Source organism: Silurus meridionalis, chromosome 23 (genome assembly GCF_014805685.1).
Source record: "Silurus meridionalis isolate SWU-2019-XX chromosome 23, ASM1480568v1, whole genome shotgun sequence".
Lineage (NCBI taxonomy): Eukaryota > Metazoa > Chordata > Actinopteri > Siluriformes > Siluridae > Silurus > Silurus meridionalis.
The window spans coordinates 4,332,678-4,359,923 of record NC_060906.1 but is presented as its reverse complement, the minus strand read 5'-3'; the positions used below and the strand labels follow the sequence as shown (position 1 = coordinate 4,359,923).

General features: G+C 48.2%; 2 protein-coding genes and 1 long non-coding RNA gene across 3 annotated transcripts in view; all 3 read left to right on the top strand.

Moving 5' to 3' along the window:
• LOC124376808 (NLR family CARD domain-containing protein 3-like) overlaps positions 1-9,676 on the top strand; it is a 13,503-nt gene extending 3,827 nt beyond the window's left edge. The window contains 6 exon segments of the mRNA XM_046836092.1: positions 1,126-1,244; positions 1,848-1,964; positions 8,529-8,582; positions 8,810-9,092; positions 9,177-9,633; positions 9,636-9,676. Coding sequence (XP_046692048.1) covers positions 1,897-1,964; positions 8,529-8,582; positions 8,810-9,092; positions 9,177-9,633; positions 9,636-9,676 — 903 coding nt within the window. The 5' untranslated portion in view covers positions 1,126-1,244; positions 1,848-1,896.
• LOC124377358 (NACHT, LRR and PYD domains-containing protein 12-like) overlaps positions 1-27,246 on the top strand; it is a 578,147-nt gene that overhangs the window by 547,403 nt on the left and 3,498 nt on the right. The window contains 1 exon segment of the mRNA XM_046836794.1: positions 22,148-22,321. Within this exon segment, the coding sequence (XP_046692750.1) occupies positions 22,148-22,321 (174 nt within the window).
• LOC124376925 lies at positions 11,053-21,000 on the top strand. Its single transcript, XR_006924010.1, has 2 exons — positions 11,053-11,240; positions 20,886-21,000. It is a non-coding gene; the product is annotated as an uncharacterized LOC124376925 (long non-coding RNA).

Genomic DNA, 27,246 nt, shown 5'->3' with positions numbered 1-27,246 from the left:
TCTCTCTCTCTCTCTCTCTCTCTCTCTCTCTCTCTCTCTCTCTCTCTCTCTCTCTCTCTCTCTCTCTCTCTCTCTCTCTCTCTCTCTCTCTCTCTCTCTCTCTCTCTCTCTCTCTCTCTCTCTCTCTCTCTCTCTCTCTCTCTCTCTCTCTCTCTCTCTCTCTCTCTCTCTCTCTCTCTCTCTCTCTCTCTCTCTCTCTCTCTCTCTCTCTCTCTCTCTCTCTCTCTCTCTCTCTCTCTCTCTCTCTCTCTCTCTCTCTCTCTCTCTCTCTCTCTCTCTCTCTCTCTCTCTCTCTCTCTCTCTCTCTCTCTCTCTCTCTCTCTCTCTCTCTCTCTCTCTCTCTCTCTCTCTCTCTCTCTCTCTCTCTCTCTCTCTCTCTCTCTCTCTCTCTCTCTCTCTCTCTCTCTCTCTCTCTCTCTCTCTCTCTCTCTCTCTCTCTCTCTCTCTCTCTCTCTCTCTCTCTCTCTCTCTCTCTCTCTCTCTCTCTCTCTCTCTCTCTCTCTCTCTCTCTCTCTCTCTCTCTCTCTCTCTCTCTCTCTCTCTCTCTCTCTCTCTCTCTCTCTCTCTCTCTCTCTCTCTCTCTCTCTCTCTCTCTCTCTCTCTCTCTCTCTCTCTCTCTCTCTCTCTCTCTCTCTCTCTCTCTCTCTCTCTCTCTCTCTCTCTCTCTCTCTCTCTCTCTCTCTCTCTCTCTCTCTCTCTCTCTCTCTCTCTCTCTCTCTCTCTCTCTCTCTCTCTCTCTCTCTCTCTCTCTCTCTCTCTCTCTCTCTCTCTCTCTCTCTCTCTCTCTCTCTCTCTCTCTCTCTCTCTCTCTCTCTCTCTCTCTCTCTCTCTCTCTCTCTCTCTCTCTCTCTCTCTCTCTCTCTCTCTCTCTCTCTCTCTCTCTCTCTCTCTCTCTCTCTCTCTCTCTCTCTCTCTCTCTCTCTCTCTCTCTCTCTCTCTCTCTCTCTCTCTCTCTCTCTCTCTCTCTCTCTCTCTCTCTCTCTCTCTCTCTCTCTCTCTCTCTCTCTCTCTCTATGAGGAATAAAGATGTTGAAAATATGTGAGAATCAGTAAGACATCATGAGGATCAGCTGGTTTTAGAAAGATTTTCCCCCAGTTTTAACTGCATGGTTTTGTGTTTTCTAGGAGTGTGATTGATTCCAGCAGAAGAGATCTGCATCTTCAGGACTCTGCGTGTACACGAGCATTGAAAATGGAGATCCCTGATCAGGGACAGATCATGTGACCTCACCCTCAAAAGACTGGTAACCTGCCATTTTCTAGTATTTTACTAATGAACTGTTCATATCTGCAAATCTGGAGACATTTCTGAGATCTTCATTTCATGTATAAACATCACCCTAAATACATTTATTACACAATTAAATACACGTCATTGTGCACAATTTATGAAACTCTCAAAACCAAGAGCCATAAACTCATTGTCTAATTAAAGCTATAAGACACAAACAACATGGATAATCCTTATAATATGTGTTATAAATGAGTGTTTAAGCAGCACTGAGATTCTCATTACTGACCTCAGTTCAGCTCCTTTTCAGCACAATCACAGAAAACCTTTAGAACATCACCTCAATTACAGGAACCAAATCAATAAGTGCTGTTTAACTCCAATCCAGCAGGAGCAGTTACAGTGGGCTGGAACTGTTTTCTACATCAACTACATACTATAAATTATAATCTTATCCAAACTAAATCTGTGTTTTTATCACCAGTTTTAAAACCGTGCTCCACTTCCTGCTCTACACCACCACTGCATAGGGACTTTTTCAATGCACTGGATTTTCTATCCTGATTTTAGCAACAATGAAATTCTGGCTCATGACCATTTTTATAATTTTCTACAGTAAACTAGAGAGAGAGAGATCACCCTCACCAGTGCCCAGCTGTGTCTCCATGAAAAGTGATCAGTCTATGGATGAACATTTGAGATTTAGCACTGGAATCTCCTCACCTGGACACAGGTAACATCCCATAATTCTCCTAGGTAAAGTCACAGTTAATGGCTGCACTACACCGTCATTAGCAGCTGTTTAGATTTATATTATAGTTACTTGGTCTTTAGTGATTCTACAATACTTTCAGTAAATCCTTTAGATGAAAAAGTGTAAGTATTTATTGAAGTCACAATCAATTACACGTAATGTTGTCAGGGACCCACCTTCCACGCCCCTTTGGTGGCTCTCATCCTCCACTCTCCATAGAGCGCCAGGTTTAACAAGGCACACCTGGAGCTCATCATCACTCATGCCTCCACTCTCTGAAGCCCCAGGTTTAACGAGGCACACCTGAAGCTCATCACTCCACTCCTACATGCCCTCACCACATCAGCTGTATTGTTCTGAACTTCCCACTGCATTTCATGTTTTCTACAGGATTCTCTCAGCCGCTTCATCCGACCCAGAATCCAGATGCCTTTCACTGTGGGACTATCTCAACCTGAGGACTGCCGTGTGTGTGTGTGTGTGTGTGTGTGTGTGTGTATCTCTCTCACGCATGCCATTAAAAGGCTGCCTTTTGTTTCGCTCACACCGTGACAGAATAACGAACCTCCTGAAAAGGATATAATTTACAAAAAAAAAAAAAAAATGATCGGGTTACTGTTCCCAGCGAACCGAACCTCGGAGGTAGGATTCGCCTGCCATGATGAAGCGGCAGCCAAGCTCCGCCTGGAAAACCCGAAGTCCGCTGCCGCTTCACGGATCATGCTCGGCAGCGCCACGCCCCTGTTATGACGCCATGGATTTCCTGCTGCTTTTGCGACAGGGCTGGGTGGGCGGATTTATACGGAGCGTTGGTGAATATATAGACTTTTATTCATCCTCTTACCCCACTGAAGCAGGTAAGATCGCACTCACATTTCTCTGCTGTCTGGAGAATCCTCTCTGGCCAGTGAGTTGTGGAGCGCCTCTGGTGGCGAATGCTGTGGCGCCCGGTTTATTCGGCTTCTCACCCGGGAACTAGGGATGGTCACCGCAGATCTCCACCATCTCTCTCCACAAAGCACGACTGCTCCAGTGTTTGCCAAGAGGCTACACCAGAGTTTGGAGAGCGCTGCATCCCAGGACCTCCAGGAGATTCTCAGCCTGCTCCAGGACCTCCAAGAGAGCGTAGCTCCGCCCAGGACCTCCAGGAGATTCTCAGCCTGCTCCAGGACCTCCAGGAGATTCTCAGCCTGCTCCAGGACCTCCAGGAGATTCTCAGCCTGCTCCAGGACCTCCAAGAGAGCGTAGCTCCGCCCAGGACCTCCAGGAGATTCTCAGCCTGCTCCAGGACCTCCAGGAGATTCTCAGCCTGCTCCAGGACCTCCAGGAGATTCTCAGCCTGCTCCAGGACCTCCAGGAGATTCTCAGCCTGCTCCAGGACCTCCAGGAGATTCTCAGCCTGCTCCAGGACCTCCAGGAGATTCTCAGCCTGCTCCAGGACCTCCAGGAGATTCTCAGCCTGCTCCAGGACCTCCAGGAGATTCTCAGCCTGCTCCAGGACCTCCAGGAGATTCTCAGCCTGCTCCAGGACCTCCAGGAGATTCTCAGCCTGCTCCAGGACCTCCAGGAGATTCTCAGCCTGCTCCAGGACCTCCAGGAGATTCTCAGCCTGCTCCAGGACCTCCAGGAGATTCTCAGCCTGCTCCAGGACCTCCAGGAGATTCTCAGCCTGCTCCAGGACCTCCAGGAGATTCTCAGCCTGCTCCAGGACCTCCAGGAGATTCTCAGCCTGCTCCAGGACCTCCAGGACAGTCCAGCTCCAGCATGCCTCCGAGAGCTCCTCTCAGCTCCAGCATGCCTCCGAGAGCTCCTCTCAGCTCCAGCATGCCTCCGAGAGCTCCTCTCCGCTCCAAGGTCTCCAGGCAAACTCAGTTCCGCCCGGAGCTTCCCAGAGCACTCAACTCAGACTCAAGGGCGAAAGGACGTCGTAGCCGCCTGGCCGAAAGGACGTCTCCGCCGCCTACCAGGGCGTCGTACCGCCCGCCTCACGGTCTCCCGGCGACGGCTCGCCTCACGGTCTCCCGGCGACGGCTCGCCTCACGGTCTCCCGGCGACGGCTCGCCTCACGGTCTCCCGAAAGCGGCTCGCTTCACGGTCACCCAGAAGGCGACAGCTTGCCTCACTGTTCCTCTGGAAGTGAGGCCACGTCACAGGGTTCCTCTCCCGGTGAAGCCACGTCACAGAGCTTCTCTGCCCCAGAGCATCCCTGAGAGCTCCTCTCAGCTCCAGCATGCCTCCGAGAGCTCCTCTCAGCTCCAGCATGCCTCCGAGAGCTCCTCTCAGCTCCAGCATGCCTCCGAGAGCTCCTCTCAGCTCCAGCATGCCTCCGAGAGCTCCTCTCAGCTCCAGCATGCCTCCGAGAGCTCCTCTCAGCTCCAGCATGCCTCCGAGAGCTCCTCTCAGCTCCAGCATGCCTCCGAGAGCTCCTCTCAGCTCCAGCATGCCTCCGAGAGCTCCTCTCAGCTCCAGCATGCCTCCGAGAGCTCCTCTCAGCTCCAGCATGCCTCCGAGAGCTCCTCTCAGCTCCAGCATGCCTCCGAGAGCTCCTCTCAGCTCCAGCATGCCTCCGAGAGCTCCTCTCAGCTCCAGCATGCCTCCGAGAGCTCCTCTCAGCTCCAGCATGCCTCCGAGAGCTCCTCTCAGCTCCAGCATGCCTCCGAGAGCTCCTCTCCGCTCCACAGAGTCTCAGAGAGCCCTCTCTGCTTCAGCACGCCCGCCTCCGAGCTCCTTTGATGGCGATGTCTTGCCTCCGTGCGAGAGGTGGACGCCACGCCTCTGAGCTCCTCCTTGACGACGCCTCGCCCGGCTCCTCCTTCGACGACGCCCGCCCGGCTCCTCCTTCGACGACGCCCGCCCGGCTCCTCCTTCGACGACGCCCGCCCGGCTCCTCCTTCGACGACGCCCGCCCGGCTCCTCCTTCGACGACGCCCGCCCGGCTCCTTCGATGGCGACGCCCGCCCGGCTCCTCCTTCGACGACGCCCGCCTCAGGGCTCCTCCGATGGCGACGCCCGCCTCAGGGCTCCTCCGATGGCGACGCCTCGCCTCAGGGCTCCTCCGATGGCGACGCCCGCCTCAGGGCTCCTCCTTCGACGACGCCCGCCCGGCTCCTCCTTCGACGACGCCCGCCCGGCTCCTTCGATGGCGACGCTCGCCCGAGCTCCTTCGATGGCGACGCCTCGCCCGGCTCCTCCTTCGACGACGCCCGCCCGGCTCCTCCTTCGACGACGCCCGCCCGGCTCCTCCTTCGACGACGCCCGCCCGGCTCCTTCGATGGCGACGCCTCGCCCGGCTCCTTCGATGGCGACGCCCGCCCGGCTCCTCCTTCGACGACGCCCGCCCGGCTCCTCCTTCGACGACGCCCGCCCGGCTCCTCCTTCGACGACGCCCGCCCGGCTCCTCCTTCGACGACGCCCGCCCGGCTCCTCCTTCGACGACGCCCGCCCGGCTCCTCCTTCGACGACGCCCGCCCGGCTCCTCCTTCGACGACGCCCGCCCGGCTCCTCCTTCGACGACGCCCGCCCGGCTCCTCCTTCGACGACGCCCGCCCGGCTCCTCCTTCGACGACGCCCGCCCGGCTCCTCCTTCGACGACGCCCGCCCGGCTCCTCCTTCGACGACGCCCGCCCGGCTCCTCCTTCGACGACGCCCGCCCGGCTCCTCCTTCGACGACGCCCGCCCGGCTCCTCCTTCGACGACGCCCGCCCGGCTCCTCCTTCGACGACGCCCGCCCGGCTCCTCCTTCGACGACGCCCGCCCGGCTCCTCCTTCGACGACGCCCGCCCGGCTCCTCCTTCGACGACGCCCGCCCGGCTCCTCCTTCGACGACGCCCGCCCGGCTCCTCCTTCGACGACGCCCGCCCGGCTCCTCCTTCGACGACGCCCGCCCGGCTCCTCCTTCGACGACGCCCGCCCGGCTCCTCCTTCGACGACGCCCGCCCGGCTCCTCCTTCGACGACGCCCGCCCGGCTCCTCCTTCGACGACGCCCGCCCGGCTCCTCCTTCGACGACGCCCGCCCGGCTCCTCCTTCGACGACGCCCGCCCGGCTCCTCCTTCGACGACGCCCGCCCGGCTCCTCCTTCGACGACGCCCGCCCGGCTCCTCCTTCGACGACGCCCGCCCGGCTCCTCCTTCGACGACGCCCGCCCGGCTCCTCCTTCGACGACGCCCGCCCGGCTCCTCCTTCGACGACGCCCGCCCGGCTCCTCCTTCGACGACGCCCGCCCGGCTCCTCCTTCGACGACGCCCGCCCGGCTCCTCCTTCGACGACGCCCGCCCGGCTCCTCCTTCGACGACGCCCGCCCGGCTCCTCCTTCGACGACGCCCGCCCGGCTCCTCCTTCGACGACGCCCGCCCGGCTCCTCCTTCGACGACGCCCGCCCGGCTCCTCCTTCGACGACGCCCGCCCGGCTCCTCCTTCGACGACGCCCGCCCGGCTCCTCCTTCGACGACGCCCGCCCGGCTCCTCCTTCGACGACGCCCGCCCGGCTCCTCCTTCGACGACGCCCGCCCGGCTCCTCCTTCGACGACGCCCGCCCGGCTCCTCCTTCGACGACGCCCGCCCGGCTCCTCCTTCGACGACGCCCGCCCGGCTCCTCCTTCGACGACGCCCGCCCGGCTCCTCCTTCGACGACGCCCGCCCGGCTCCTCCTTCGACGACGCCCGCCCGGCTCCTCCTTCGACGACGCCCGCCCGGCTCCTCCTTCGACGACGCCCGCCCGGCTCCTCCTTCGACGACGCCCGCCCGGCTCCTCCTTCGACGACGCCCGCCCGGCTCCAGAGGGGGTTCATGTAGTGGAGTGATGGCGGGTGGGGTTTTAGATGTTGGCTTTAGATGGTGTAGTAGTGTGGGTTGGGGCAGTGAGCTTTATCAGGGGGTTATGACATTTGTGTTGGGGGGGGCCCTTTTGGCGGGTGCTCTGAACTAGTGATGTACTGTCTGAAATGCATTTTCTGATTGGCTAGTGGATCAGATCATGTGAGGATGTAGTTCATAGATATTGGGCGTGTGATGGGAGGCATCTGCTGTGGAGGTCGCCAACCTCGACTGAGGGCGCAGCTTGGTCCCTATCCGACGCTGGGCTGTCTCTCTGCCTCCTGGCTCCGCCAAGACGCCCTTCATCCCTGGTCTCCGCAGGCAGCTCTCCGTCCCGGTCGCCGCTGGAACCGCTTTCTCCGGCCTTCCTCCTGGCTCCGATCTTCACCAGGGTTTGATTCTGGCCTATGAGCTGCGCTGCTCGGACTTCCCCTGGGAGCACGGGTCCATCCCATGCATTGAGCATCGTTCCTGCGCCGCCTGGGCTGTCGCCCGCCTCAGGTCCTTTCTGGCCCTCCAGTTCAGGGCGGGGTAATGTCAGGATCCACCTGCCACGCCCCTTTGGTGGCTCTCATGCCTCCACTCTCCATAGAGCTCCAGGTTTAACGAGGCACACCTGGAGCTCATCATCACTCATGCCTCCACTCTCTGAAGCCCCAGGTTTAACGAGGCACACCTGAAGCTCATCACCCACTCCTACATAAACCCCTCACTCACATTCACTCCCGTTATTGTTTATGTTGACTTCCCGTACTGCATGTTTTGGCGTTCGGTTTTCTTACAGGACTTCTCTCAGCCGTTTCATCCGGACTCCAGAATCCCGTACCGGCTGCGCTTCCCCTCCCTGTGCATCTCGGGTCAGCTACGCTTCTCATGCGCTACAGACTATCTCTCTCAACCTGAGGACACAAAGCAATGCGCTGTGTGTGTCAGTGTGTATCTCTCTCATGCATGCCATTAAAACCCGAGCTGTACTCCGGCTTCTGCCTTTGTTTCGCTCACACCGTGACAAATGTCTTAAATCCTAAAGTAAAAATACTAATATAAACAACAAAAAAGCTACAGGAAACATCTAAACACTACTACTTAAAGGTGTAAGCAGTATTTTTGGGGATCAGGAACCCTGATTTTAGCAACAATTAAATTCTGTCTTAAAGACATTTCTATAATTTTCTACAGTAAACTACAGAGACAGAAAACAGAATTGAGGTCAGAATGAAAATCAGCATTTTCCTCAATCTAAACTCCCACTTCCCAAAACCATGTGAGTAGGTGGAAATCTTCATCAGAAGATGATGTGAGACGAGAGATCAGAATTTCAGCTTTCATTTCCTGAAAGGTTCGGTGCAGTGTTCTAAATGATGTAACACATCTAGATGTAAAGATCAGGAACTGAAAGCTGGAATTCTGATTTATTGTTTCATTTTCATCTTTTACTCTCAAATCCAAATGTCTTCAGTGTCGAGCAAAAACCCAAAGAACTGGACTTCCTGTTCCAATACTTTTGGTTTGTGTAGGAAGAATATACAAGTAGGAAAAAGTGAGAAATGAAAACAGGAGCACATTTAATTCTCCAGGTGCACAATGTTGGAGTTGTATTCAGCTCTGTGTTCTTCAAGTGTTCCTGCTCTCACTACAATTTTTGTAGTACAATTTGTGTTCAGGTTTAAACTCCAGTATTAAAGTGAGGAACATTGAGATCTTTAACACTTGTTGTTTTTGTTCCCAGTGTTCTACAGAAGGCAGGAGACAGAAGAGAGATCATCATCATCACAGCTACAGGGTACGATCAAAACCAGCACCATGACTGTGACACTGACACACTGCTATTCTAAAGCTCTCTGCTGTTAGTAACTACAGAGTGATTAGATGATAGAAAACCTCCAGTAGAATAAAGTAAATCCACATTGAGAACATCATAAAGATCTATCTAGCAGGAAAAATGTGAACTTCTGCTCTAATCATTGGAGTCCATGTCTCACCATGTCTTCCTTCTTCACCCTGTCACAGACATGACCCAGAATCCACTGCTGCAGATGAATTCCAGAAGAAGTTCAAGTTCAATCTGATAAAGAAGTTTCAGTGTTTGAATGGATTGATGCTAAATCAGGAAAACCGAACACTCCTGAATGAGATCTACACAGAGCTCTACATCACAGAGGGAGACAGTGGAGATGTCAATAAAGAACATGAGGTGAAACAGATCGAGGCAGCATCAAGGAGGAACCCAACTGAGGACACACCAATCAAATGCAGTGACATCTTTAACCCCCTACCTGAACAAAATGAAGAACCCATCAGGAATGCTCTGACAAAGTTAATATCTAATATCAGAAGAGTACTGACAAAGTTCTTATTTAAAAATTATGAAGAACCCATCAGGAACATTCTGACTAAGGGAGTAGCTGGCATTGGAAAAACAGTCTCTGTGCAAAAGTTTGTTCTGGACTGGGCTGAAGGGAAAACAAATCAGGACTTCTACCTCATATTCCCACTTCCTTTCAGAGAGCTGAATTTGATAAGGGAGCAGAAACTGAGTCTGATGGAGCTCCTTCACGTGTTTTTCAAGGAGATGAAAGAAATGGACATTTCCAGGTTGGAGAAGGTTTTGTTCATTTTTGATGGTTTGGATGAGTGTCGTTTTCCTCTGGATTTCCAGAAGACAGTGAGAGTGTGTGATGTAACTGAATCAGCACCAGTGCATGTGCTTCTGATAAACCTGATCAAAGGGAACCTGCTTCCCTCTGCTCTCATCTGGATCACCTCCAGACCAGCAGCAGCTGATCAAATCCCCTCTGAGTGTGTCCATCGAGTCACAGAGGTACGAGGGTTCAATGACCCTCAGAAGGAGGAGTACTTCAGGAAGAGGATCAGTGATCAGAACCTGGCCAATAAGATCATCACACACCTGAAGTCATTAAGAAGCCTCTACATCATGTGCCACATCCCAGTGTTCTGCTGGATTTCAGCTGCTGTTCTAGAGAGAATGTTGGGTGAAGCAGAGTGGAGAGATCCCCAAGACTCTGACTCAAATGTACACACACTTCCTCATCATTCAGACCAACATCATAAGAGAGAAGTACCTACAGAAGCAGGAGAGCGATGAAGAAATGCTTCTCAAACTGGGGAAACTGGCTTTCCAGCAGCTGGAGAAACAAAACCTGATCTTCTATGAGGAAGACCTGAGAGAGTGTGACATTGATGTGACAGAAGCAGCAGTGTATTCAGGTGTGTGTACGCAGATCTTCAGAGAGGAGTTTGGGCTTCACCAGAGTAAAGTGTACTGCTTTGTTCATCTGAGCATTCAGGAACATCTCGCAGCTCTGTATGTGCACCTGACCTTCATGAAGGAACAGAGAAATGTTCTTAAACAGAATCAGGTCTGTAGGACACTTTCAGATGTTCACAGGAGTGCTGTAGATCAGGCTTTATACAGTCAGACTGGACATCTGGATCTTTTCCTCCGCTTTCTTCTGGGTCTCTCACTCGAGTCCAATCAGAAACTTCTACATTCCTTAGTAACACAGACAGGAAGTAGCTCCCAGAACAAAGAGGAAACAGTTCAGTACATCAAGAAGAAGATCAGTGAAGATCTTCCTGCAGAGAAATCCATCAATCTGTTCCACTGTCTGAATGAACTGGGTGATGATTCTCTAGTGGAGGAAATCCAGCAGTATCTGAAATCTGGAGCACAAAGTGAACTTTCTCCTTCACAGTGGTCTGCTCTGGTGTTTGTGTTACTGACATCAGCACAGGATCTGGAGGAATTTGACCTGAATAAATACATCACTCCAGATAAGATCAGAGATGAGATTCTTGTGAGAGTGATGCCTGTGATTGCAGCATCCAGAAAAGCAATGTAAGTGAAGCTGAATGAAATTGTTCTACTGTTACAGTGTTGAGAACAAATCAAAGGTCTGAGCTGTTCAGATGAATCGAACTCTGCAGGACTCTTTAGACTTTTCCTTTCTCCTCTTAGAAACCTTTTAGATCAGACTCTCTTACTTTCCCATTTGGATTCCCGGATCTCATCCTCCATGTTTATACAACGTGTGTGATGATGTTCCTCAGCTGAAACTCTCGCCAAGCCAAATCTGAACATCTCCGACTGTCAATTCTTATTATTCCACCATTTAATCATTGTGTTCAACTGATGTGTGTGATGTTGAAAGTGAGACGCTGCAGTGAAGCTTTGAGAACTTGTTTGATCTTCTGCATTTCTGTTCATTATCTTTTATTTCCTTCAGTATCAGATGCAGTGAAATTACAGGAGAAGTGGAGAAGCTCTGACCTCAGTGCTCAACTCAGAAACCTCCAGTCTGAGAGAACTGCATCTGACTGTCAATACACTGAATCTGTCTGAGAATAAACTAGAAGACTCAGGAGTGAAGCGTCTCTCTGCTCTACTGGAGAATCCTGAGTGTAAAGTGAAAGATCTGAGGTAAGATCATCTCTCTGAGAGACACAAGAACTCACTAAAAGCTGCAGTGAATTGTTGTATACAGTGTTGTTTTCAGGTGAAATTTGCTGTAGCAGTACAACATCCAGAACAAATCTATCAGTAATGAAACTTCTCACTTCCACTAATCATTAATGCACTGAGAATTAGATCCATGTGTGAATAAAACTCCAGTTTAACAGAGAGAAAGAACCTGATTCATGACTTTGAACAGAAAGCAGCAATACCTTTACACCTCCTGTACACATAATGACAGGAATCTCAATCACAGCAATAATCATTGGTCAGATTTAATATTATCTTGTGATTGGACAAGAGAAGGGAGACGGTCCACCATAACACACACATCATCTTCAAATCATCATCATTGCTTTTATAACCTGTTTCTAGACGTCTTACCATATTATTCTTCATTGTCAGAGATTCCCTCTGCTCTGTTTGCAGAATGGTGAAGTTTGTGCCAGCTTGCATTGCTCTGGACTTGCCATTCTCTGTTTCTCAGAGCAACATGTCTTTGTGCTGTTGCTCTCATTCATTTCATCTTCTTTTACAACTTCTTTATTGAACTGCAAATGTTTAAGCTCTTCTAAGAGTAAAAAATCCCACATTTAGTTCTGTTTTTTCCTCCACATTCATTTTGTCAGGGATCCACCTGCCACACCCCCCTCGGTAGCTGTCACGCTGCCTCGTTCTGTTGCTCCCAGCATTAACGACAGATGTCTCTCGTTACCAATTTCCCATATAAGCTCTCATTTCCATCTTACTCGTGGCAGACCTACTCAATGGCTACTGACACCGACCTTACTCAAGACTGCCAATTTGTAGGAAATATGCTTTAACTTTATGGATTGGCACCAAGCGCAATTAAACATACACATTGTAATTTTAGCAAAACTGTGATGTATTATACACCAATTTTTTCAGTGGGCACTGTGTAATCACAGAAACATAAACAAGCAGCACACTATGTCCCAAGTTTTCTGAAATCACTCAAAATGTGACCCCCCCTCCCCATTAATTATGAATAATGCCAAAAATGAACAATTTCACAACAGATTCATTACAACTAAAAATAAGCTTAAGATAATGCACAGCACATCTTTACTCATAAGTATCATCATCAGAGCCGTCATCCCATTTAGCTCTTTCCTCCGTTTCCTTTGAAACATTGGCACATTTTTGGCACCGACAAAAATAAGTACAATAAAGTCTTGCAGACATACAGAAACATCTTCCAGTCTCACATTTGCCTTGCTTGCAACTGCAGTGGACTACCTGCAAAACACTTTCAGGGGCAGGATTTCTAGTCATCCAGGTCACTGTTAACTCCCCATCCTCGAGGTGCCATTCATTGCCAATGGGTGAAGGGGCACACATTATACCTTTCAGATAATGTCTCATTATGGCTGCTTGGAAGTTTGCCCTTTTGCAGTGCTGGTGCCGGGCATCACTTGTCGGGGGCATGGATAGTTCTGGCAAAGCCGATGATGCCATGCAGAATGCTTTGTATCTTGCACCATTCACATTTTCGGCAAATGGCTGGCCATAGAGGTGGCACACATATTTGCAAAGTATGAAAAAGGTAGACTGGTCCAGGTTAAAACTTTTACCCAGATTTGTAAATGCATTCAGGTATTCCTCTTTCTCACAAGCAACAGAAAATGCCTTTCTTTTGCCTTTGCCATAAAAGGCACTTGTAGAGTCACAACCTGAAAAGGTATGGATCCCAATAAGAGCCAAACACACACTGGTGCCAAGAGCTGATGATACTTTAGCCAAATCAATGATCCTCGTTTTGTTGCCAACCCCTGTGAAAAGATACAACCTACATGGTAAATCTGGCTGCAGACCTAAAGCAATCACTACCACATCAGTATCAGGGCTCTTGATTGGATCCAAGATGGCGGCGTGGCAGTAGCTCGCAGCGGCCGCTCCGGACCCAAAAAGGTGCTAACTTCATTTTGTAGCCTGCCCTACACAACACATGGACATTGGAGCAACCGGTGTCCCTGTGTACAACCGCAAAACCCTAAAAGAACTCAGAAACAACCCAAACAACACCATAAATGATGACCTGCAGCAGAAACTACGTGACCTCGGCGTGCTTCGAGAACCAGGCCTTCAGACCTCGGAATCGCCTGCGCCGGACGGACGGAGGAGGGGGAATCGGAAGCGCTGCGCGAGGAAGCAGAAATGCGGAAAGCGAGCGGGTGCTAATGCTAGGCTAAAAGCTAACCCTAGCCGGCCCGCACTAACCCTAGCCGCCGCCATCAAGCTGGACGGGCTAGTCGCGTTTCGTGCCGACAGAAATGCAGCTCTGTGCGGTAAGACTCGCGGCGGCGGTCTGTGTGTTTACATCAACACGGAATGGTGTAAGAACTCTGTGCTTGTTTCCACCCACTGCTCATCGCTGCTGGAGTTTATTGTTGTGAGATGTAGACGTTTTTATTTACCCCTGGAATTCACCACCGCTATTGTGCTCGGAGTATAAATACCACCTAGCGCTAATGCTAAGGAAGCGCTCAGTGTGCTCTACGGGACCATTAGCGAACTTCAAACACACACCCTGACGGATTATTTATAGTCGCCGGAGATTTTAATCACGCAAATCTCAGGACTGTGCTTCCCAAATTCTATCAGAATGTGGACTTTGCAACCAGAGGAGAAAACACGCATGGATGTTGTTTACACAAACATCCAGGGCGCATACCGGGCGAAGCCCCACCCCCACCTCAGGTACTCAGACCACATCTCTGTTATGTTGATCCCAGCATACAGACCACTCAGCAGGCATTCAAGACCAGCTCAAAAACAAATGAGAACCTGGCCAGTAGGATCCATGTCTGCTCTTCAGGACTGTTTTGAATGCACTGACTGGGACATGTTCAGGGAAGCTGCAACCAATGGCAATTTCATCAACTTGGAGGAGTACATGTCAACAGTGACCAGCTACATCGGCAAGTGCATTGATGACGTGACTATCTCCAAGACCATCACTACACGCTCCAACCAGAAGAAATGGATGACCACCAAGGTGCGTGCGCTGCTAAAAACAAGAGACTCTGCCTTCAGAGCAGGGGACAAGTCGGTTTTAAAAACAGCAAGGGCCAAACTGTCCGTGCCATCAGAGAGGGCGGCCACACGCTAAGAGAATCCATGGCCACTTCCAGGACAGCGGAGACACCCGGTGCATGTGGCAGGGCATCCAGGCGATCACAAATTACAAGACCACATCACCTGCTTGTGACCGTGACGCCTCCCTTCCAGATGCGCTGAACGACTTCTACGCCCCGTCGAGGTGCAGAACAACGTGGTGGCGAGGAAGACTATCCCTCCTCCCAGTGACCAGGTGCTCTGTCTAACCACAGCTGAAGTGAGGAAAACTCTATGCAGAGTTAATCCACGGAAGTCTGCTGGACCTGACAACATTCCTGGCAGAGTGCTCAGGGAATGTGCAGAACAACTAGCAGATGTCTTCATTGACATCTTCAACATCTCCCTGAGCAGCGCCACTGTTCCTACGTGCCTCAAGACGAAGACCATCATTCCTGTGCCGAAGAAGTCTTCTGTCTCCTGCCTCAATGACTATCGTCCCGTTGCACTCACACCCATCATGATGAAGTGCTTCGAGAGGCTCGTTATGAGGCACATAAAGCGACAAAACGAAAGAGATGGTTGTTGACTTCAGGAGAACACAGAGTGACCATTCTCCACTGATATCGATGGATCTTCTGTGGAGATCGTCATGAGCACCAAATTCCTTGGTGTTCATCTGGTGGACAACCTCACCTGGTCACTTAACACCAGCTCCATCACCAAGAAAGCCCAGCAGTGTCTCTACTTCCTGAAAAGGCTAAGAAAGCTCATCTCCCTCCCCCCATCCTTACCATGTTCTACAGAGGACCCTTTAAGAGCATCTTAAGCAGCTGCATCACTGCCTGGTTCGGGAACTGCACCATCTTGGATCGCAAGACCCTACAGAGGATAGTGAGGACAGCTGAGAAGATCATCTGAGTCTCTCTCCTCTATCATGGACATTTACACCACACGCTGCATCCGCAAAGCACACAGCATTGTGGATGACCACACACACCCATCACACACACTTTACCTCCTACCATCAGGAAACGGTTCCAAGCATTCGGCCGTCACATCAAGACTGTGCAACAGTTTTTTCCCGCAAGCCATCAGGCTCCTCAACAAACATCTGAACTGAACTTTCTCTCACACACACACACACAATACACACACTTACACACAACTGAGTGACTAATCTGTACAACCGGACTCAACACACATACACTTCGGACACCCAGGTTTCAGCAAAATTCACCTTTCATTATCGCAAAATGTTTACATGCCGTTTGTTGCTGATCTTTCTGGACTTGCTCTTTTTGCACAATATTCTGTCCAATCCTTTGGTCACTGTTCAGTTAATTTTGATTGCTGCTATTGTTAAATTGCACAATTCTGTTATATTTTTCTGCTATTGTAGAATTGCACAATTCTGTTTACATTTCTCTGTTTACATTTTTCTGCTACTGTGCACCTTATTCTGTCACAACAGGTTTTACTGGCAGAGCTATTGTTGTTTTTATTTTTATATTTTGTGTATTGTGTATTGTCCTGCACTGTCCTGTGTTGTCTGCACTGTCTTGTGTTGTCTTTTGCACTGTTTGCACCAGTTGCACACATGCACTTTATGTGGCGAGGATCTTATATCCTGGCCCTGTGTTTTTCTGTTCTGTGACTGTTGTTTTATGTTGTTGTATGTAGCACCTGGGTTTTGGAGGAACGTTGTTTCATTTCACTGTGTACTGCATCAGCTATATATGGTTGAAATGACAATAAAAGCTACTTGACCTGACTCTTGACTTGATGACTACAGTTTGATGTTTTTTTGGCAGCATGTTGTGAATGTAAAAACAACCTGGTGTCACATTCCTCACGATCACATTTCAGATCTTTAACAGCCCTGAGAGTTTGTATACAGTGCATTACAGTCACACAGTGACACAGGTCTCCATGTGCTATGTACAAGCTTAAGTCCTTGCCCACAGTGGTAAGATCAGCATCTTGCCACGCAAGATAGAGAAATTCTGCCAGTGCCTCTTTGTTTGTTCCATCTGACTTTTTCCATTGTGTTGGTGTCTTCTGATCACATCTATAAATTTTCACCAGTTGTGTACCACCAGCAGCTCTACGTGAACGTTCTAGATTTTTAATACTCATTTCCGGATACTGGTCAATCACAAAGTCAATCCGTGTACAGTTGTGCTTCAAAGCAAGCTTGACTATGTACTGCAGTATGGTGTCGGCGAGCTCTCCAAAGTTACTTGGTATGGACCGAAGGGCTTGAATGACCATCAAAGAGAATAGTGCCATCTGCTGGAACTTTGTCAACTGAACATTCTCCACCTTTGGTTTCCAATAAATCCATAAGAGCTGATTTGTTTTAGCAAGTAAACCATCAGCACTGGCTAAAGGATATTTTGTCTTTATCTTTGCTTGGTCACTGAAGGTCTTCAGTTTTGTGTTTTGATGGGAGCAAATACATCAACTGATTGTGATATCAGTCTTTGGTCCATAAACTCTCTGACAGCATTTTCCCCCTTTTTCCAGAGTTGTGAGCAAATCCCTCATGATGTCAAATGGATTCAGCATGCAATCTAGGGTGAAAATTATTCTGGTCACAGCCTTTTCATCAGCATGAATTCGTGTGCTGTCAAGGTCTTTAAGGTTTCCTTATATCGGAAGTTTTACCTGCCATTGCCTCACATTGTCTTGCTATGGCAGCCCTTTTACGTTGAGACAATATCCAGCGATATACAGCAGCTCGATTCTGTGTTATCCCTGTCCAACCACCCTTTGTCTTGGAATCTCTGTTGCATGTTTGTTCAATGGCCTGGTCACAAGCAATTGAGGCACATCCATGGACACTTTGACGTTGGACAGTCCACTGGCCTTTAACATTATGCTCACTGTGGCAAGAAGGATGTGTGAGAGGCAAACTGACCATTTCCAGCCAGTATGAAGGTAAATACCAAGCATAATTTACACGATCGTAAGCAAAAAACCCCGGCATCATCAAGTACACTGTTGACAGGTGAAGCTGCCAGTCTGATTTTTGTGTTGCTCTCACAAACAAAAGGAGTATCTGTACTATGTCGATGTATGAACTCCAGAAGGCAAACGTTGGGTTTTCTGTACTTCTTCTTTTTACAAACTACATATTTTGAACACATTTCATACAATTTTTCATTTGCACACAGAACATCCATGATTCTGTCCTGGAATGGACATTTGATCTCATGAATGACATCCATACACTTATTTCTCTCCTCTGATGGCGAAGAGTCTAAGAAGGTGAGAAATCTAATGTGTTGCAGACTCTCATTTAGAAGTTTGTGTGCCCTCATGCTGCGGTTGTAGTGATGACCACTGATCACTCCACTAATGGATCCTGGGGCAACAACTACAGACTCAATGAGAATGTCTTGCAGTTCTGCATCTCCAAACCGTTTTACTAGAATGCTCAGGTAGGACATGCATGTGTGAAATTCACCTAGTCTAATCACTATACGCTGAGTAAAGTAATTGTCTTTCCAGCGGATTTGCTGAGCTTTGGCATACATAGCTTGGTCAAAAACACTATATGGTCCAATTCTAGCTGATCAGCAATTTGGACACTTTGCTTCTGAATTGTGTTTACTGTTGACATCTCTGTTGGTGAAGCCCCAAGGACTGGAAGATAATATAGTGGTGACTTTTGCAGAGTGCCATCACCTTAAAGCAATGTAAGGAAACCTGTCCAGCTTGGGATTGTGCATCTTTTAGCATCTATGGCATTTAAAAAAACATATGCCAGTTCAGTTTGTGCAGCAACCTGTATGTGTCTACCCGTAATGGAACACATTCATGATGAAACAAGTTCTGTGGTCCTTGCTTTTTAGACTGATGGTACTGTTCGATAGGGAGGCAAGGGGGTGTTTTGAATGAGGAAACTCCCTTTTGTAGTGGTTGTCTGTTTGTTGTTGACACAGGTTGAACTACAGAACTTTGAAGCATAATACCATTTGAGTGGTGAGTAGTTCCATGACCTGATAATGTCTCCTCCCCAAAGTCAATATTGTCCCACACAAGTATTGTAGGAACCTTCTTTGAAAACCCCTTTGGTATTTTGTCTCTGCCCTCTACTAGTTGGGCAAGAATACTGTCTAGACTGATAACTGTGTCCCATGATGCACAATGTCCTAGTCTATTTAGAAGTGACACAATCTGTGATGAACCAGTTAAATGGCGAATAGTTGGACCAAGACAAAATGATTTGGGTGTCTGCCTCCAGCCCTTAGATGCAAGATACACAATGTCTTGACAAAAAGATATCACTTTTAGGTTCAAATCATCTGTAATATCAACATAATGGGCCAGTGTTGGTTCCTTAGTTGCACCAATAATCCAGGAAATTAGATTGTACAGTTCGAGTGGCACAACAGATTTTGTTGATTCAGGATGCTGTATGACACGTTTCTCTGCCGCATCCAGGCGCTTTTTGTCAATGAAACGCCTGTAGCAAGTGGAATGAAACCCAGCTTCTTCGGGAACATTTTAAAATGTAATTTCTAGACAATGTTTGTATGTTTCTGCTATTCTCTGGTTCTCACCATGCAAACCAAGCCATCGTTTGACGCTATTTCTGTATGTATTCCATTATTTGTGTGTAAAAACTCTTAGTTTCTTCTTTCTTTATGGACACGAGATGCATATAGCATTGTTTATAATCCTTTTTACGGAGTTTAGAACGAGGTCTGACCGCAATTTCCTCTTCTTCGCTACTCGATGTTGACAACAAGGGTGCAGACATCTTGGATTCATTCAATCACTCATGATCAAAATATGATTACGCGATGAAGGAACTATTGCTCACTTTAAACACTAATAAAAAATAAACTGCCGGATTGTACATGGAGAACTTTTATTTTCTCGCTCAAAACCAATAGCTCTTTTTATTGGAATGAAAGGAATTTAGTGCCCCATATATGGGAAACAAAAAAAACAAAAAACGGCTTCACTTTATGGCACTCCAAATAAACATGATAGAGATACTCCGCTCGTGGTCCGCACCCTGACAGAAGGTCCGACCAGTACCGAAAGAGGAATTGCCCTGCCCCGATAGTTCGTCAGGCAAATTCTGCTTCGGGTTTTACCCAGAAGCTCGCTGCCGCTTCTCGCCAATCATGCTTGCCGGCGCCTGATCAAACAAGCGCAGCTGCACCGCGCCACTCCGAGAGCATGAGGAAATTCCTGACTCGCTTCTCCGGTGAGATGACCAAGTGGAGTGGATTCCTACAGAGCGTCGGAAAGTACGTGGAGATAAATTGTTCCCAATTTCCCACAGAACGAGCCAAAATCGCGTTCTGCATTTCCCTCCTGTCTGGAGAAGCTCTTTCTAGATCCAGTAAGTAGGCGATTTTGGCTCATATGCCGATTTCATTAAAAACTCCTGGGTTTTACATTTACATTTGCATTTACATTTGTGGCATTTAGCAGACACCCTTATCCAGAGCAATGTACAAAAGTGCTTTGAGTCTCTAGTAATGAATAAATCTACACTGTTACGCAAGATTACAAACTTAATATAAATATAACACTAGAATTCTACAAACTTGGAAAGTGCTAATTTATGACAATGGATAACAACGGCAGATCTCCACGTCGGCACCTTCAGTTCCTCTGAGCGCACCGCTCCGTTCCAGAGTTCCATCTGAGCATTCAGGAACATCTCGCAGCTCTGTATGTGCACCTGACCTTCATGAAGGAACAGAGAATTGTTCTTAAACAGAATCAGTACTATTAAACACTTTCAGATGTTCACATGTGTGCTGTAGATCAGGCTTTGAAAAGTCAGACTGAACATCTGGATCTTTTCCTCCGCTTTCTTTTGGGTCTCTCACCCGAGCCCAATCAGAAACGTCTACATTCCTTAGTAACACAGACAGGAAGTAGCTCCCAGAACAAAGAGAAAACAGTTCAGTACATCAAGAAGAAGATCAGTGAAGATCTTCCTACAGAGAAATCCATCAATCTGTTCCACTGTCTGAATTAACTGGGTGATGATTCTCTAGTGGAGGAAATCCAGCAGTATCTGAAATCTGGAGCACAAAGTGAACTTTCTCCTTCACAGTGGTCTGCTCTGGTGTTTGTGTTACTGACATCAGCCCAGGATCTGGAGGAATCCACAGCATGTCTGCTTCCTGTTTACAGTGGTTCATTAACCAATCCTACAATGCGTCGCTGGTGTAAACAGGTTAGGCGGTAGTCTACACTTCAGCCAAAATTAATAATTTAAAAAAGTAACGCACAACGCACCATACGGTAACAGAGTTAATTTATTTAAAAAGTAACGTATTACAGTATTAGTTACTGTCAAAAGTAACTGTGTTACAACACTGGTGATGATGTTTCTCAGCTGAATCTCTTGCCAAGCCAAATCTGAACATCTCAAACTGTCAATTTTTATTATTCCACCATTTAATCATTGTGTTGTTGAAAGTGAGACGGTGCAGTAAATCTTTAAAAACTTTTTGATCTTTTGGATTTCTGTTCATTACTTTTTATTTCCTTTAGTATCAGATGCAGTAAAATTACAAAGAGAAGTGGAAAAGCTCTGACCTCAGTGCTCAACTCAGAAACCTCCAGTCTGAGAGAACTGCATCTGACTGTCAATACACTGAATCTGTCTGGAAGTAAACTAGAAGACTCAGGAGTGAAGCGTCTCTCTGCTCTACTCGAGAATCCTGAGTATAAAGTGAAAGGTCTGAGGTAAGATCATCTCTCTGAGAGACACAAGAACTCACTAAAAGCTGCAGTGAATTGTTGTATACAGTGTTGTTTTTCAGGTGAAATTTGCTGTAGCAGTACAACATCCAGAACAAATCTATCAGTAATGAAACTTCTCACTTCCACTAATCATTAATGCACTGAGAATTAGATCCATGTGTGAATAAAAATCCAGTTCAACAGAGAGAAGGAACCTGATTCATGACTTTGAACAGAAAGCAGCAATACCTTTACACCTCTTGTACACATAATGACAGGAATCTCAATCACAGCAATAATCATTGGTCAGGTTTAATATTATCTTGTGATTGGACAAGAGAAGGGAGACGGTCCACCATAACACACACATCATCTTCAAATCATCATCATTGCTTTTTCAACCTGTTTCTAGACGTCTTACCATATTATTCTTCATTGTCAGAGATTCCCCTCTGCTCCGTTTGCAGAATGATGAAGTGTGTGTCAGCTTGCATTGCTCTGGACTTCCCAGTTCCATTCTCTGTTTCTCAGAGCGACGTGTGTTTGTGCTGCTGCTCTCCTTCATCTCATCTTCTTTTACAACTTCTTTATTTACCTGCAAATGTTTAAGCTCTTCTAAGAGTAAAAAATCCCACATTTAGTTCTGTTTTTTCCTACACATTTATTTTGTGACTACTGCTGTCAAAATGAGCTGTAATACACCATACACTGTCACCTACTGGTCATTTACTGCAGATTTCTTGTGTCAACAGTCTGAGATTAATCAAAGTGCAGTACAAATATTTATCTCCATTAAATCATCTTTAAATTCATTTATTTTCATTGATAAATTATATATTTTTGATTTACTTTGTAAGTCCTGGAGAAATCTGCTGCAACTTATTTTACAGAAATGAAATCTGTCCATTCTGTAGTCAGGCAACTGGCACTACATGACTGTCTAGACGAGGACTTCCATGAGTGTCTGTGACTGGTTCTTACACCAACACTGCAGGAACGAGGGAAAACACAAAGGATGTGTAATTTGTAGAAACTGAGAGAGTGAAGTTTGTGTCATTGTGTATCTGCAGGTTGGTGTATTGTGGAGTATCAGATGAAGGCTGTGCTGCTCTCGCTTCAGCTCTGAGATCAAACCCCTCACACCTAAAAGAACTGGATCTGTCTAGGAATAATGTAGGAGACTCAGGAGTGAAGTGTCTCTCTGCTGTACTGGAGAATCCTCACTGTAAACTGGAGATACTGAGGTAAGATTATCTCTCTGAGAGTCACATGACCTGCTCCTCAGTAACACACATTCTCTAATAGTGAGACTGAAGCAGAGCTTTTAGGTTTAGCATCAATGTTCTGAGGAGGAAGTTAAGTTTTATTTTTTTGTTTTGTTTGTTAGATTAAATTAGTGTTGATTGACCACACACACACACACACACACACACACACACACACACTCTCTTTTCACACACACACACACACACACACACACACACACACACACACGCTCACACTCTCTCTATTTGCGCATGCATGGGGGAAGGGTGGGTGTGGCGTGTAGAGCATGAGAGTGGTTGGCGTGTTCCCATTTTCTGTGTTTTCTCGCTTTTTTTTTTCCGAAATTATTTCTTTAAACATCTAGGAACAAGTTAGTGTGTGTGTGTGTGTGTGTGTGTGTGTGTGTGTGAGAGAGAGAGCGAGAGAGAGAGAGAGTGTAAAGAAGTGTGTGTGTGTGTGTGTGTGTGTGTTTGTGTAGAGGAGTGTGTGTTAGTGGGGTGAGTCTAAAGGAGTGTGTGTGTATGTGTGAGTGTAGGATAGTGAGTGTTAGCGGTTGGAAATGTTTTGGGACATGACAATATTTTCTCCACCTCCAACATGAACACCAGTGTCCGGTGACCACTCGAGTCATTCCACCTGTGGCTTCAGCTCAGCCTGCAGCTGAAAACCCCGCAACTGCTGCTGCACCAGGGCCTAGGGAGCGTGAGCCCTAAACTCAGTCTGTAGACCAGAAGTCCACTAGTGATGTACCCATCTCAAAGAAGCCCTGCTCGGCTGAAAGACCTGCATGTCTGCAAAGCAGTTTTAGTTGGAGAGGTGGGGAGCCGACACTCCCAGGAGGTTTGGTGTGGAAAAAGGAGGTTTTAAGTACTTGGGTGTCTACCTGGGGAGTGAGGAGTTTTTAAATAAAAACTGGGAAGGCACTTTAGAGCAGATCAAGGGCAGACTAAGCAGGTGGCAGTGGCTGGTTTCAAGGATGTCCTACAGGATGTCCTCCATCTGCCCAAGGAGGAAGGGGCAAGGGCTAGTCCATCTCGCCAGCAGGACAGCGGCCTTTCACCTCCAGTTTATCCAGAGACTCTTAACCGTGCCCAGGAACTTAGTATGGAGGACATCAGCCAGTGGACTTTTGCACATGGCAGGAGGGCCGGGGCTGGACAGTATTTAGTTTTTAATGGACACAAGTTGGAATGTTACTGGATTACCAGTCTTTTAACACGGACTTTTAAAAATATGGACTTTTTTAAGAAAAGGATAAAGGGCTGCAGAACACTACACTGGCTGCTGGAGGAGCCCCTGGTCAACGGGAGTCGGCTGGACATCTCCAGTGCAACCACCTTGATCTCCTCAAGGATCGTCACACTCCAGGAGCTGGTGAACGTCGCAGGGACAGACCTGTCATGAGGGGAGGACGTGGCTGCATGTATAGGACTACGTTTCCTGCGCATCGCTAACCAGCTCCTACACCGATGGAGGTCTAAACTTACAGCAGAGGAGCATGTTCAGCTGAAGGACTGTAAATTGGGCAATAGCGGTCCTGCAGAGGAGGAACTCTTTCCCCAGCTGGACATCGCTCCTGACCTGGACGAGTGTGGTGGCCTCCTCCTGGAGTACAGGGGAGAAGGGGAGATGAACTTTAAACAGTGACTCGGAAGCTGCTCTACAGGGCCTGTGTTAAAGTTTTAAACAAGAAAAAACTGAGTGGGTTTGTGGACACCCAGTGGAGAAATGTTTTTGGTTTTAACAATGATATTAAACCAGAGTGAAGGGCACTGTACAAACCACCATTACCTAAAAAAGCTGCCGACCTCCAGTGGAGGATTTTACACTAGAGCTCCACCAGGTGTCATGGAGACACCCTCGTTCCTGCCTGCGGCACCAGCTAGATCTCGTCATCAACAGGTGTGTGGAACTAGCCAGCGTCCTTCTCACCCGCAGCTACCACAGTGCCGACTGCGACACACACCACTCCCTTGTGGCCAGCAAGGTACGAATAATACCCAAGAAACTGCACCACGCCAAGAAGAAGGGTCGCCCACGCATCAACTCCTGCTGTACAAGCAACCCAGAAAAGACACAGCAGTTCATCTGCAAGCTTCATGAGGCTCTCACCAAAGAGACACCTGATGACACCATCGACTCCAAGTGGTCCCACCTCTGAAATGCTGTGTACAACTCAGCCATTACTGCCTACGGGAAGAAGGAGAGCAAAAACACCGACTGATATGAGGCCAACTGGGAGGAGATGGAGCACATGACTGAGGCAAAGAGGAAAGCCCTCCTGGCTTACAAGGCTGCGCCTAGCCCTGGTACATTACAAGCCCTCAGGACTGGCAGGAAAAATGCACAGCAGACCGCTCACCACTGCGCTAACACCTACTGGCTGAACCTCTGCACCAGTATACAGATAGCAGCCGAAACCGGGGATGTAAGGGGCATGTACAAGGGTATCAAGAAGGCAACAGGCCCACCCACCTCCAAGATTGTCCCACTCAAGTCCAAGACTAGCGAAGTCATCAAAGACCAGGGAAAACAGCTGCAGCGCTGGGTTGAGCAGTATCTTGAGCTGTATGCAACCCAAAATGTCGTCACCGACACTGCCTTAGACGCCATCCCAGACCTGCCAGTCATGAAGGAACTAGACACACCACCCACCCTGGAAGAGCTCAGAAAAGCTATTGACTGCCTCGCTTGTAGGAAGGCCCCTGGGAGTGACGGCATCCCGCCTGAAGTCCTTAGGATCGGGAAAAAAGCACTACTTCAACCCCTGCACGAACTCCTCTGCCTCTGCTGGGGACAAGGACACATCCCCCAGGACATGCGAGATGCAAACATTGTCACTTTGTACAAGAACAAAGGAGACCGCAGTGACTGCAACGACTACCGAGGCATATTCATCCTCAGCATCGTTGGAAAGGCTTTAGCCCACGTCGCTCTGGCACGCTTGCAGACCCTAGCTTCCCGCGTCTACCCAGAGTCCCAGTGTGGTTTCCGAGCCGGCCAACGCTTTTTTCCATCTTCTTCTCCATGCTCCTCCAGTACGCCTTCAAGGACTGCAGCGAGGGCATGTACATCCACACCAGGACTGACGGCAAGCTATTCAACATCGTCCATCTCCGTGCTAAGACCAAAGTCAAAGAGGTCCTCATCCGTGAATTGCTCTTTGCCGATGAATCAGCCTTGACATCACACACGGAAGATGGACTGCAGAAACTGGTATGTCGCCTCATCCATGCCTGCAAGGAGTTCGGACTGACCATCAGTCTGAAAAAGACTAACGTAATGGTGCAGGATGCAGACTCCCCTCTCACCATTGCCATCGAGTGGTACAACTTGGAAGTTGTTGAGAACTACACATACCTTGGGTCCACCATCTCTAACTTGCTCTCCGTTGATACTGATGTGAACGGACGGATTGCCAAAGCATCAGCAGTTATGGGCAGACTGAACCAGAGGGTTTGGAACAACCTCAACCTCACTGAGAAGACCAAACTGCGTGTCTACCAGGCCTGCGTGCTCAGCAAACTCCTCTACAGCAGCGAGGCATGGACCGCCTACGCGAGTCACGAGAGAAAACTCAACAGCTTCCACCTGAGATGCCTGCGGTGCATTCTGCGCATTCCAGTGGCAGGACAAAGTACCCAACACAGAGGTTCTAGAACGCACCGGCATGAACAGCATGTTCTCCATTCTCAGCGAGAGGTGCCTTTGCCGGCTCGGCCATGTTAGGAGAATGGACCCAGGCCGCATACCCAAGGACCTGCTGTACGGCGAGCTAGCAGAAGGTGCACGACTGACCGAACGGCCACGTCTGCGATACAAAGATGTCTGCAAAAAGAAGAACATGACATGAAGAAGGCCAACATCAATGTAAACAACTGGGAGAGCTGTGCTGACGACTGCCCAGCCTGGCGTCTTGCTGTCAGAGAGGGTGCTCAGAAAGCCGAGGAGGTGAGAAACACAAACCTCGCCGCTAAGCGAGCCAGGAGAAAGGCAAACCAACAAGAGCCTCAGCAAGCATCAGCATTTACCTGCAGCAAGTGCAAAAGAGACTGTCACTCCAGGATCTGACTTTTCAGCCACTAGTGAAGATGCAGAGAGGACACCCAAACTGGAAGCTACACCGTTGTCTTTCGAAGACAGACGGATGCTGAAGAGAGAGAGACCTCTGTAAACTCTCTTATTTCTGTTTTAAACCCTGTTGTTTTAAAAGACTGTGCATTATGTTAACAGAGAGAGACTGTTTTTCATGATTTTATACATTGCTTTAGATTACAGTCACTTTTTGAGTTTTCAAAAGATATTTTAAGTTCTGTTAATTTGACTTTAATTCTGGGATTTAAAAACGTCAGGAGAAACAGGTTTATGTGTCAGTTGATTCATTTTATTTTTGTTCAAGCAAAAATCGCAATATACCTGAGCAGAAAAAACTAAATGGCTCAAAACACTGACTGTGATGCCATTAAAATCTTCTCCAGGCTTACAAAATCCAGGATTGTTGTTGATTTTAACTGTTACAAGAGTATGGGGGATCTGAAAATGTTTGAGGCTGTGTGGTGTTGTGGAGAAGCTCTTTGTTCCTTAAAAGAAAAATAATTATACTTTGCACTAGAGCTCGGCTAAACTATAACACCAACCCCCATCTTTTAGCTATCATTGTCTTGTTTTATTGATGTCTATTTAATGTTATTCATTTATTACTTCATCCATTATATTTTACTATTTATCTATTTATTTAACTTTTATGTCCTAAGACATGATACCATCCATGACTTCTGCTGAGTATTATGTTAAATAAAGGAGTATAAAAGTCAAGTCTCTCTCTCTCTCTTACACACACACACACACACACACACTCTCTCTCTCTCTCTCTCTCTCTCTCTTTCTCAGACACACACACACA